Raw genomic sequence first — 13,299 nt, forward strand, 5'->3', positions numbered from 1 at the left:
GAAGGACCTGTGGCTCAGGGTGGGTGTCCATCTGTCTTTCGTCATAATGGTTGCTCAGATTCCCTCCTGGGCCCTCTCCCACCTGCTGCTCTCCCTGCAGGTCAGCTGACCATGATCGTGGGGCAGGTGGGCTGCGGCAAGTCCTCTCTCCTCCTAGCCACGCTGGGGGAGATGCAGAAGGTCTCAGGGTCTGTCTTCTGGAACAGGTAATCAATCCATCCTCAGTGGGTTATCAGTGACAAGAGACTCGGGAGGTAGTTAGTCCTCCTTCCAGCCTTCCATGGCTCCTCCCAGTGCTCGGCTGGGGCTGTCATTATTTAGGAAGCTTTTGAGTTGCTGTTGATGGAGGGAAATTGTGGTAACCAATACTGGTGATGCTCACATAGCGCGACTAATTTAATTGCTGTCCCTGAGCTGTACGTTGGGAAACACTGAGGTGGCAACTGTTACACACAGCAGTAGGAACCGAGATGGGCTTCCTTAATGGCACTTACTGAGCGTCCCTGTGCATTCAGTAAGCACATAATAAATGCTGTTAATTATCATCATCGTCATTTTTTTTAATTAAACCCTACTCAGTTTATCTGTCAGATCCTATACTAAGTCTTGTTAAAAACATGGACCTACATGATTTTATTTAATTCTTCTGATAATCCGCAGGCATGGCTTTATTTAATCCTTAAAATGACTGTTAATCAATTCTCCCTTTATGGAGGAGGGTTAGACTATTAGCCCTGATTCACACAGCTAATAAGGGGCCGAGTCGGCATTGCAATCGACTGTCGTTCTGTTGGATCCCAAAGCCCAGGTGCTGAACCGCTCAGCCGCACCGCCTCCCTCGGCAGGCAGTTGTGGCAACAGCACATTGGGCCTCCGCTTCGGCCCCCAGAAAATGCATAGCCCATTCACTGGGGGCTTGGGGGGCAAAGATAACATGGGCAAAGATCACAATCGCATTGACAGAGCCAGAGCACTCAGGCTGAGTCAATCGTGAGTCTTTTATACCCACCTCCTTCCAAAAAGCTAACTCATAGACGCCACCTAGAAAATAAAATATTTTGTAAAAAGCGAGAAGAGGGTGTGAAAAGTGTTCAGAGATGGGGCAGAGGACCGCTAGTGCCATAACACAAAGCCAGCTCAGAGCTCCCAGGTGGCCCAGGGCTAAAGGAAATTGATGGGGATGTGTAGCTCTGGCTGGAGAAGAGAGGATGCGCAAGCACTTGACCTTGCTGTCTCAGCCCTTCTTCACCAAACACTGTCGTGCAGCAGGTCTCTGTGGCTCTCCCTATTCAACGGATGAGGAAACTGAGGGGAGGTCACTTCAGTGGCAGAAAGGGGATTTTGCACCTTGGCGCTCAAGTTGACTGCAGGCTGAAAGAGAAGGGGGCCCATGGACAGCAGGCAGAAATAATGAGTGTGACATCCCAAAAGCCAGCTGCGGTAGCAGTGATACACATCCACCCGCCCCTCACCCGCCACCTCCCAGGGCCTCAAAGCCATCACGCAGCACAGATCATTCATCAACACTCTCCCAACAGATAGTTGGGACCCAGCTCCCAGCTCTGTCCGAGACAGGGAAGTCAGGGAGAGGCGGTGGCTGGGAACAGTGTTCTCCTTCTGCAGGGTGCACGCGTTTCCTCCGCTGTCCAACTTCCCTCCCAAACACAGCACTGTCATCCCACGAGCCTGCAGCGATGGGAGAAAAGGACCCATGCTCTAGGTCACCCAGTATACCCAGAGCACCTACTCTGGGCCAGACCCCGTGCACAGAGCTGACTAAGATGGGAGGAAAGCTGAGAGCAGTGGGGTAATGGCATTTCTTTGCATGAGGAGAATCCCTCCTGCACAGAAGACCAGCCAGGAACCTTGCCTGCGCAGTCAGGAAGGAAGGCTTCCCTGCAGGTGTGGGATTGAGATGGCCGTGAAGGTTTACCCAGATGGAAATGAGGGAGGAGGGAGGAAGGGGCTCCAGGCAGAGTAGACAAAAGTTTGCCGATGTGAAAGCATATCTGTGAACCTGTAGTACTAGGCAACTCACCCTGGTGGCTGGCATGGTGGGCTGCCATCCACAAGGTCAGCAGTTCGAATCACCAGCCAGCCATTCCTCAGGAGAAAGGTGAGGCCTTCTACTCCCATACGAGAGTTGCAGGCTCAGAAACCCACAGGGTTAGTGAGTCTGGTTTTGAATTGGTAGCACTGGGCACATTGAATGTGTTGAATGCAGTGTGATGGGAGACGCGGGGTAGAGAGTTGGTTTGGCTGAGATGATTCAATGCCATCCAGTAGATTCCAACTCAGTGAACTGCCCCTGTGGGTTTCCGAGACTGTAACTCCTTCAGGGAGTAAAAAGCATCTTTCTCCCCAGGAGTGTCTGGTGGTTTCAAACTGCTAGCAGCCCAATGTGTAACCCACTGCACCCCTATATGCCAGGCCTGAGAATTGAGATTGACCTTGAAGGCGAGTGAGGAAGGTGGATCAGAGAGAGACTGCAGGAAGGGAGAGCGGTTTAGGAGCTCATCAATGTGTTTAAGAGAAGGAGAATGATGGATGATTCTGGGCAGACAGGACTCATCTGCTGATTGCATCTCAAAGTCCCGGGCATGCTCACAGCTCTGGCCTGCCACCTCTTCTGGTTGATGGGTTATGTGCTGGGGCTCTGTGTTGCCCGTCCCCCCCGCCCCCCGCCCCCCGCCCCCGCCTTCTGCCTTTGGCAGGAGCTTCAGGGAGGTGATGTGCTTGCAAAGTAAGCCAAGAGCAAGATAGTGGTCGACCTGACAGCTGCTCCCTTGACTCAGCCTGGCTCCTCTGGCGCCTGGCTTCTGATCCACACCAGGACAAGGCTGAGATATCAGATGGCCAGAAAGGCTTCCAGGGGACAGAGGGAGGAGGACAGGGGTACAGAAAGGAGAAGGCTCAGGGATAGGTGCTTTCTGTGTACCACCACTGGCTCCTTTCTTCATGAACCAATGAGCAGTGTGGCTGTACAGAGGCTTTGGGGCTGGACTGCCTGGATTCAAGTCTGGGCTCCATCAACTGCACCAGTTCTATGCTGTGGAAAATTCCCGAATCTCTTTATACCAGTTTCTCCTTTTCACCCTTTGGGGTTGATGTGCGCAGTAAGTGCCCTAGCATGTAGGAAGTACCCCATAAATAATATTCCTCAAAAATGTCCTTCTTTGTCATGACCAAACTCCAAACGTCCCCCGTGTTGTTAGGCGCTCTCCGTTGATTCCGATCCTTTGCACACAGAACAAGACACTACCCAGAGATGCACCAGCCTCACCGCATGGCTAAGTCGGAGTGCACTGGAGCAGCCCCTGGGCTTCTGTTTGCCCTCAGTGACCCCCCACCGAGCGTGGTGGACGGGTCCCTTGGAATGACATGTCCAGAGTATAAGAACTGAAGTCTCTTATCCTTGCTGCTGGCGAGCATTCTGGCTGTACTTCCAAAGACAGATGTGTCCTTTTGTTTCTGACAGTCCATGTTATATTTAATATTCTTTGCCAACACCGCAACTCAAAGGCATCAACTCTTCCCCAGTCTTCCTTATTCACTGTTCTGTTTGCACATGCATAAAGGTGATCGAAAATACTCTGGCTGGGGTCAGGCACAGCCTGGGCTTCAGTGACATATCTGCATATATATACACACACACACATACATCTATATATACACACACACACATATACACAACCATATATACTTATATAAAAATCATTTTATTGGGGGCTCTTACAGCTCTTATAACAATACATACATCACCTTTTTTCCCCAATCATTTTATTGGGGGCTCGTACAATAATTATCACAATCCATCCATCCATCCATTGTGTCAAGCACATCTGTACATTTGTTGCCATCATCATACTCAAAACATTTGCTTTCTACTGGAGCCCTTAATATCCATATATCAGTTCAGTCGAGCGCATTTAACACTTTACAGAGCTCTTTGGCAGCAGCTTTCCCCAGTGCATCATTTGATTTCTTGGCTGCTGCTGCTGTCATGAGTATTGATTGTGAATCCAAGTAAAATTAAATCCTTGATAATTCCAGGCTTTGGGGGTTTTTTTTCTGCCTTTATCAAGATGTTGCTGATGGCCTCAGTTATGAGAATTTTTGTTTTCTTCGTATTGAGAAGCAGTACATCCTGAAGGCTGTAATATCTGATCTTCATCGGTAGGTGCTTGGTTCAGCCGGCAGAGTTGCGGTAACTGCATATCGCATGTAGATAATGAGTCTTCCTCTGATCCTGATGCCACATGCTTCTTCATGGCGTCCAGCTTCTCAGTTTGCAGCTTTAATAAATATGGTGAAAGGTTACAACCCTCACACACACCTTTCCTGATTTTAAACCACTCAGAAACCCCTTGTTCCATTCAAATAACCACCTCTTGATCTATGTCAAGGTTTCACATGAACACAAGTAAGCGTTCTGGAATTCCCATTGGTGGTTGTGCTGTCCATAATTATTCTGATCCACACGACTTTGCATAGTCAATAAAACACAGGTAAACATCTTTCTGGTGGTCTTTGCTTCCACCTGAAATCAGCAGTGATATTCTTCATGCTGCATCCTTTTCAGAATCCTTCTTGAATTTCGGGCAGTTCCCTGTTGATGTGCTCCTACAACCACTTTTGGATTATCTTCAGAAAATTTTTACTTGGGTGTGATATTAATGATATCGCTCAACCATTTCCATATTCTGTTGGGTCTCTGTTCTTTGGAAGGAGCACAAATACGGATCTCTTCCAGTCTGTTGGCAGGCAGCTGTCTTCTAAGTTTCATGTTACGGCTGAGGGAGCGCTGCAGCACTGTATCTGTTTGTGGAAACGTCTCGGTTGATTTTGTCAGTTCCTGGAATCTGGTTTTTCACTAGTGCTGTCAGAGCAGCTTCGGTTTCTCCCTTCAATCCCATGAGGTTTTGATCAGACACTACCTGCTGAAGTGGTTCAATGTAGACCAGTTCTTTCTGATACCGTGACTGTGTGTTCTTTCCATCGTCTTTTGATGCTTCCATATTTTACCCATAGAATCCTTCAATGGATTCAACTCAGGGCTTGAATCTTTTTCTTCAGGTAGTTCTGTGTGAGGAATGCTGCGATCTCTTTAACTTCAGGTCTTTGCACATCTCATTATCATACTTGGTCTTCTTGAACCACCCTTTGAAATCTCTGTTCAGCTCCTGCCCATCATCCCCCCCCCCCCACTTGCTTTAGCGACTTTACAATCAACAGCAAGTATCAGGTGTCTTTTTGCACCCATTTTTGTCTTTTATTTCTTTTTAGTGACATTTTGCTTTCTTCATGTATGATGTTTTTTATGTCACCCCACAACGCATCTGATTTTTGGTTGTTTGTGTTAAATGTACCAAACCTTCTCTTGAGATGGTCTCTAATTCTGAATTCAGAGCCAAGGTTGTACATTGACTCTCATGGATTTGTTTTAATTTTCTCCAGCATCAAGGTGCATTTTCCTGGCATAGTGGACCATGTCCTTTTCCAACTCATAGTGACCAGCACCAGTTCATTTCAGTTCACTAGTGCCTAGGATATGCGTCTTGATCCATTCCATTTCATTTTTTATAATTTCTAATGTTCTAAGAGTCACACTTCAACATTATCTGTGCATTCATAGATAGGTACAGCTATTTATTCTCATTTTGAGTCAGGGCACATAAGCAAATAAAAGTCTCAAAAGCTTCACTCCACCCACATCTTTAAAGTCAAGTCTACTTTGAGGAAGCAGCACTTCCCCAGTCTAATTTTGAATGTCTTCCAACCTGCAGGGCGCGTCTTCTGGCACTGGATCAGACTACATCCCACTGATGGCCATAAGGTTTTCACTGACCCATTTTTTCCAGAAGTAGAGTACCAACCAGGTCCTTCTGCCTGGTGTGACATAACCTGGAAGTGCCACTGAAACATGTCCACCTCTGGCAGCCCTGCTGGTATTTCCAGGAGCACAACAACACACAAACCACCACATTGTCTCGCTAGAGAGCTAGTAGTGAGCTCCTTGGGGACAGGGACCACAACTTATTTGCATCTCTGTATCCACTGTGTCTGATACAGAGTGAGCATAATATTTGCTAAATGAATGAACCAGGAACGACTTAGAACTTTCAAGATGCTGCCATTATAAACATATCTTGACAGCTCTCTTCCTGTCATATGTTTTTATCCAGGTTGACCCTAACCCTGAATTCCCCACCCAAGTTTTCCATCAACATTTGGAATGAATAAACTCCTATTAGCGTGTGGTTCACACTGCACTGTGATTATCTGCTAAGGGTCTGTCTCCCCATGACACCAAGCTCCTTGAGGACAGAGCCAAGGAATTATTCCATGTTGTACCCTAGGTGCCCACCCGAGGAGTAAATGCAAAATTAGCATGTTGCAAACAGTACTGTACAGGCTACAAAGCCGTGGGCCCAGTTCTTGGAAGGCTCACCAGTCCTGAGTGGAGAGAGGTGCCCAGGCAGAGCCCCAGGGTGGCCATGGAAGGTTATCACGCGGGGCCCTGCAGACTGGACTGGGGGTTACTATGCAGCTCTGCTCCGTGTACCTCTCAAGCCTTCACCCTCCCACCCCCATGTTGTTGTGGACTTTATTCTATGCATTTGCAAGTGCACATTTTTTAGATGAGAACATATCATGCATGCTATTATGCAGAACAGTCTTTGTTTCTCAATATATTATGAGCATCTTTCCGAGTACAGTACTGTAAGTCTCTTTTTATTTTTTAATGTTATAGACCTTTTTTTGGAGCAGCTTTGCGTTCACCAATCCTTTTCCTTTTAATAACAGTCATCTGTCCCTGCCTAGCTGTTTCAAACAAATTGTCATCCTGGGAGTTTTCACATTATCTCCTTAATCTTTAAGATGAAAACATTTTGATTAAAAAAAAAAAAAGAATAAGCCAATATTAGCAGATATAGTCAGGTGAAATTCTTTCCCTGGATTTAAAGAATCCAGCCATTACCCACAGTAGAATGACGCTAAACACCCCAGGAAGCCGACAGGAAGCAGAGTCTTGTGACCGTGGCATCACTTGGGGTGGGAGGAGGAGGGGACTGTACCAGGGACACCGTCCTCAGGGGAGACACCAAGTTGACTGTCAATAAATTTGCTGTGCAGCATTCGAGCAGCCATTTCATTTTTCCACAAAAATATTGCTCTAATTATATAGCAACAAAAACCTTCCTTCTTTTATAAAAAAATCTCTCCACATTCCTTATCCCTCGAACCTAAATACTAGTCCGAAGGCTGAGAAAATAGGAGGGAGCGTGAACTGGAAACAGACTTTAGTGACAAACTAGTTCATTGTGAACAAGACCAAGCAACAAAAACATTTTACGGAAGTCCATACACCGACAAGGCTCAAACTCTACCCTGATTTATTTTTGAAAGCTTCCAGTGCCTTCTGGTCAGAGCTGACATCGTTACAGAGCTGACAACTCCCATGACACTTGGCACTGTGTGACTTCACGCGTTGTTGCTTCCTCGCTGCCAGTATGTTCGATCATTGCAGTTGTTGCCCATTTTTCTGGCTCTGTCACTACCTTAGAAGGAGTTCTGGTGGCGTAGTGGTTACAAGTTGGACTGCTGACCACAAGGTCCACAGTTCAAAACCACCAGCTGCTCTAGGGAGCGTTCTGCTCCCATGGAGAATTAGTCTCCGGGGCTCTCTGTCGTGTCCTATAGGGTTGCTATGAGTCAGCATCACTTTGATGGCAGTAAGTGTGGGTTTTTTTAGAGGGGGGTTGCTATCATATCATGATGATTTGTATCTTTGAACCTATTTTCAGGAATGCTTTTGAGAACAAAGTAGCAATGAAAGAAAAAGAAGGTGCACAGACCAGAACCAGCTTCAGCTCCCTTACAACTACCATCATAACTAGTAATTCCAAACCAGATCCATCGCCAGCCAGTCAATGCTGACTCACAGCGACCCCCGGAGGGCTTCTCAGAGTACAAGCCCAGTCTTTGTCCCAGGGAGCTGTTGCTGGTTTCAAAACTGTGACCATGCAGATCGCAGCCCAATGCAAAACCACTACACCACCGGGGTTCCTCATTAGAGCTAAGACTGTACTGTAATTCAATGTAGAGTCCTTTGACAGCACTCGCTTAAGGCCCCAGCCACCCATGGGAGACAGTAGTACCTATGAGATTCCCATTCCTCCGTTACCTTTCCGATGAAAAACGCAGAGCCTTGAGGAGGCTCGTGCTGAGGCTCGGTGTGGCACCGCCCTCCAAAGAGGAGCAGGTAAACCAGGAAGCAAACTCCCACCTCCCCACCTCCTTCCTCTATACAGGGGGGCACGCTATACACACTCCAAGCCATGGTTTCCCTGTCTGTAACACCTCATCCTAGGGTGGTCGGGAGGACTGAACCAGGTACCTCTGCGTTCTTCCCGAACGATTAATACATCAACCAACAGCTCCATGTCTTAGAGGTCTTTTATGAACTAGACACTGTGGGGCTGCAGAAGATGTTCTTCCTCTCTTAAGATCCCACTGGGAATGAGACTTACACAGGAGCTGATGAGATGGTCGGCTAGTCCATCATGGGAGCTAATTGAGCAGCCCAGACAGGGATGCGAACTGAGTTCGGCCAGAGAGCTCCTTGCACACGAGGGTACTCGGGGAGCCTGCAGATGCATCTCCCCCAGATAAATAACAGCCTTTGCGTCTCTGGAAATAGGCGAGGCAGGAAGGCTCCAGAGATAGGCTTATCTGGGCTGTGGCCGCAATATTGGAATGAGTTTCGGCCTTTTATCTGCCTCACATTACCAGCTTGCCTGCCAATTACAGCGATCTGGTGACTGGGAAGTGTGAGGTTAGATTGGGTTCAGAGGACTGAGTGATTATAAGCATCAGGGACAGGACCCAGCGGGGATTGACTGGTAATGACATAGCCCCTGGAGTGTCCAGTCACTTCTGGTCCACTGTAGAAGGACAGAAGGACATTTCATCAATCTTCTTCCCATCCCTGTTTTTGTCCATGCTGGTTTTTCTGGCCAGAGGGCATTTTTCAGAGCTGTGGAGTGGGACGTCACAGGGAGGTAACAAAGCGCAATAACTTGGGAGCGCAGAACTTTGTGGTCTCATTAATCGTCTCTGCTGCTCGCTGTGTGACTGTAGGCAAGTTATTTCCCCTCTCTGAGCCCACTTTCTTTATCTCTCAAGTGAAGGAGGCAATAAGCCTCTTTCATGTGCCTCTCTTGAGCTCTAAAAGAAATAATTCAAGGCGGCTTCCAAAAGTTCGTGGGAAAAAATTCATTGTCTTCTTAAAATTTCATTAGTGTTATGTTATGTTAAAATTTCGTTAGTGTTATGAAAGTAGGATTGGGATGGAAACAAAGCAAATTGTTCTTCACCAAAGTATGTGTTTCATGGGCAGAGGCTGCTTCTGAAAAGTTGAGGGGTGGCCTAGCGCCAAAACAAAATTGGAACCCACAGCAAAGTCGCATTGCATAGTGTTTTCCAGAAAAAAATCTTTATTATAATCGATGGTCTGAAATGCATTTTTCACTCAATCCAGTATATGCATGTGTTGATAGATAAATTTAAATATTCACAGATGTATCATGCACATTGCTATTTTCTATTCTCCTTTTCTCCACCCCCCTCCTGCCCCGCCCCACCTCCTTCTTTTTTATGAATGCAGCGACAACTCGCTTATCTCACCCTCTATTATTGGGTCCCAACTTACAGGTTGAAAAGCACCGCTGAGATGGTTGTGTCCTTGGGGAAGACACTTCCCCTCTCAAAGCCAGAGCTTCCCCAACTATTAAGCAAGGTCGGACTCAATGATCTGAGTGCCCACCCTACAGCACTGTACCCTGAGCCAGTGCCAGGCGCGGATAGAGCCCCGACTGTTGGGAGGTGCGGCCCAGGTGCTGCGGAAGGGACAGAAATTGAGAAGAGCAGTTTTGTCCCAAGGGAGCTAATTGGGGACCCTCTGGTGGGAAGGCTAGGGAGGGGAGCTAGAGCTTCTTTCTCTCTAACAGCCCAGGTGATGGACAGAGAGACAAGTGGACAGGAAGTAACTGGTATTGCTCTTTCCCATGTGTGCCCCCACAGCCTTCCGGACACCGAGACAGGCGAGGACACCAGGTACAGCCCTGGGGGTGGGTTGGAAGTGGGTCCAGAGAGAAACAAGGAGCTAGGTGGTGGGAGCGGGGTTTGTGAGCAGGGAGGGCTGACTACTCACCCTGAGGCACAGGTCTAAGGCATTCATTCTCACTGGGAACAAAAATTGGCTCTTGGTGGGAGAAGGAGCTGTCTGAGCCTTGACAAGGTTTGTGGCCCAGCAGAAGGCCCTGGTCCATAAACAGATATACAAAGTCACCATGGCATTAAAATTTTATGGCAGATGGGGGAGGGGAAAATGAGCTGATACCAAGGGCTCAAGTAGAAAGCAAATGTTTTGAGAATGATGATGGCAACAAATGTACAAATGTGCTTGACACAATGGATGGATGGATGGATTGTGATCAGAGTTGTACGAGCCCCCAATAAAATGATTTTTAAAAGAAAAATATAAATAAAAAACTCGCTATTTTGAAATTTTAAAAAAATTGGCAGATAAAGTCAGAAGGTGGATTAGTGCCCGTTGCCAGAGGCTGGAAGGAGGAGAGGAAAGGAGACTGACTGCTAATGGGTGCAGGGTTTCTTTTTCCAATGATAAAAATGTTGCCGGGAGTGATGCTTGTACAACTCTCTGAACATATTAGAAACTACTACACTGAAAATAAAAAGTGGCTGCAAGGGAAGGATGATTAGTTCATTCGGATTCATAGCAAGCCTGTGCAGTGTTTCTGATACTGTACCTCTTCCTGAGAGCAGACAGCCTCAGCTTTCTCTGGCAGGGAGGCTGGTGGGTTTGAACCACTGACCTTGCAGTTAGCAGTTCAACACTTACTCAATAGTGTCACCAGGCTCCTTGAAATGCTCCTTCCAACCAGTGAAACAAATCCACTGCTCTGGAGTTGGTTCTGACTCCTTGCGACCCTGGAGCGCAGAGTAGCACTGCTTTCAGTCTTCACAGGAGCACACAGCCTCATCTTTCTCCTGCCGAGTGAGTTAGCAGCTCAACACAGAGCCCACTGCGCCACCAGCTCCTTAGGAGGAGGTGAGTGGAAGGGTTGACAAGCACTCTCTCAAAAGATGAGATGGGCATCGATCGCTTAGATCAGACTGGAAAAAAAGGTCAACCCTGTTTCTCTGCACTCCATTCGACGCACGAGTCTCAGCATATCCAAGAGAAATAGATTCACGAGCTCCGAGACCTGCAAACCCTTCCTATCGTCACCTCTTCCCAAAGACATCTAAGACATGCTAGAGGCACGAGAACTTGGCCCTGGGAAAGTTGACACAACTTGGTGAACCTTCAGTGAAGCCTCTGACTTCTTCCTCCAACACCAGAGAAGTCTCGCTTCCCCGTCCTTTCTTTGCCCTTTGTCCCACCTTGTCCCCAAGTGCCAGGGTGTGACCACAAGCCCAGCCTCTCTAGCCATAGCGATCACATTACTTGAGCCCAGATCAGACCTGGCGGGACGTGACGAGTGTGAGAGAGTGTGGGTGAGAACAACGGCACGGAATGTTGGGCCAGAGAACGGTCCGGGGGCGGGCCAGGGCATGTGGCACCCCGGCTGAAGGCGCCTGGTCTGGCAGCTCCCTCCGATTCCATGACTGTCTTCTGACAGGGCCACGTGGGAGGGACAGCACAGCTTGCCTGCAGCCCTGCCAGCTCTGGCGGACACACACAGTCCCGTCAGCTGTAGCTTCCCACCCACACCAGCAGGCTCTGGTGTCTTCAGCTGTGCCCGTGCTGACTGGCCCGTGCCACCGCCCTCTTCCACAGCTCTGAGCTCTTTGTGCAGCCGGGGCAGCCTGAGCCCGAGACCTCGGCTGGTTCCTCTGAGCCCAAGGCGGAGGCTGGGCCTGGAGAAGCCACACTTGGGGCCCTGTGTTACCTGGAAGTTTGGTCCCCCCACCGTGAGCCAATGGTGCCTTCCCTACATCCTTCTCCTCTTTCACCAGGTCCCTCACCCCCACTCACGGCCCTCCTCACATACCCACATGAGAACTCAGAATGCCACGTGAGTCCAGGCAGCGGAGATCCCCCAGGGTGGCCGTGGCCACTCCCCCATGCCCCTCCATGTAGGTGTGACTGCAGGGTGGTCACAGGGATGATCAAGACACACTCAGGTTAGGGTCTGGGCCCGCCCAGCCTGTCTGCTCGCAGGAAGCCTGAGGGGGTGTGTTTCCTCCCCTGCAGCAGTCCGGAGCGGGAAGCATCAGCCGACTCGGACGTCAGGTACTATGGCCTGAGACTGGCCTTCCAGGGCAGGCTCCTCAGGGGGACTTTCAACCCGAGGACCCCAAAGCTCTGGGAGTAGAGGGGGGTCGGGGGAGTTGGGGAAGTCCCCAGACTAGGTCCTATGGCTGGGAGGGCGAGGGAGGGGCTCTGGGCTCCTTCAGGTGAAGGTGGTCCCTTCTATGCACCCGTCAGCTTCCTTTCCCTTCCACCATCTTGGCTCCTGGCCATCACCTGTCACCCTTTGGCGGGTTTGTTCTTCAAAGACCACATCACCCGAAACGTGATTTCCTAGACTCGGCTTTAAATAAAACTTGTAAAATGTTTAATTTATGTACTGCCTTCATTTGAGGACTACCGGGGAAGGAGGGCAGCAGGGACTGAATGGTTCCTTGGTTCCCCTGAATAGTTCCAGGGGGTCGTGCTGCGGACCCCTCCAGGGCCCTGAGCAGAGGGCCAGGAAGGAGGACAAACGAGCCAGCCATCTGCAGGCCAGCGTAGGGCAGGGAGGGCCGAGGTCAGTCCTGTCCTCCTGGCCAGGAGGGCCCCCTTGGCCCATGAAGTCAAGCCCGGCACCCACACCTCCCTCCGGCTCCAGGGAAGGAGAGGCCACTAGGCCTCATAAGCAGCTTCTGAGTGCGCCCCCCCTTCTCAGCGGGGCCTGCCCCTCGCCCCAATCCTTGCTGTGGGCTTGGCAAGGCATCCTCCTGGAGGCCCTGTGAATGCCCACTTCTTTTTCCAGGAAGAGGGGCCCTGTGGCCTATGCTTCTCAGAAGCCATGGCTGCTGAATGCCACCGTGGAGGAGAACATCACCTTTGAGAGCCCCTTCAACAAGCAACGGTAAAAGCCCCCACCCCGGGAAGGAGGGAGGACTTGGTCGGGGCAGTTTTATCCAACCTGCCCAGCCTCCACTGCCTCAGCAAGCTTCCCGGATGCCCTTCCCCCCAACCCCCATCCATCCTGCTCTCCTTCA

General features: G+C 49.4%; 1 protein-coding gene across 1 annotated transcript in view; it reads left to right on the forward strand.

Moving 5' to 3' along the window:
* Positions 1-13,299, forward strand: part of ABCC8 (ATP binding cassette subfamily C member 8) — a 101,250-nt gene that overhangs the window by 65,667 nt on the left and 22,284 nt on the right. Inside the window, exons 17-20 of the mRNA XM_045291142.1 lie at positions 101-206; positions 10,087-10,119; positions 12,287-12,325; positions 13,068-13,166. Coding sequence (XP_045147077.1) covers positions 101-206; positions 10,087-10,119; positions 12,287-12,325; positions 13,068-13,166 — 277 coding nt within the window. The remainder of the gene's footprint in view (positions 1-100; positions 207-10,086; positions 10,120-12,286; positions 12,326-13,067; positions 13,167-13,299) is intronic.

Source organism: Echinops telfairi, unplaced genomic scaffold (assembly GCF_000313985.2).
Source record: "Echinops telfairi isolate 266 unplaced genomic scaffold, ASM31398v2 ScPeMD7_60;HRSCAF=208, whole genome shotgun sequence".
In the NCBI taxonomy this organism is placed as follows: Eukaryota; Metazoa; Chordata; class Mammalia; order Afrosoricida; family Tenrecidae; genus Echinops; species Echinops telfairi.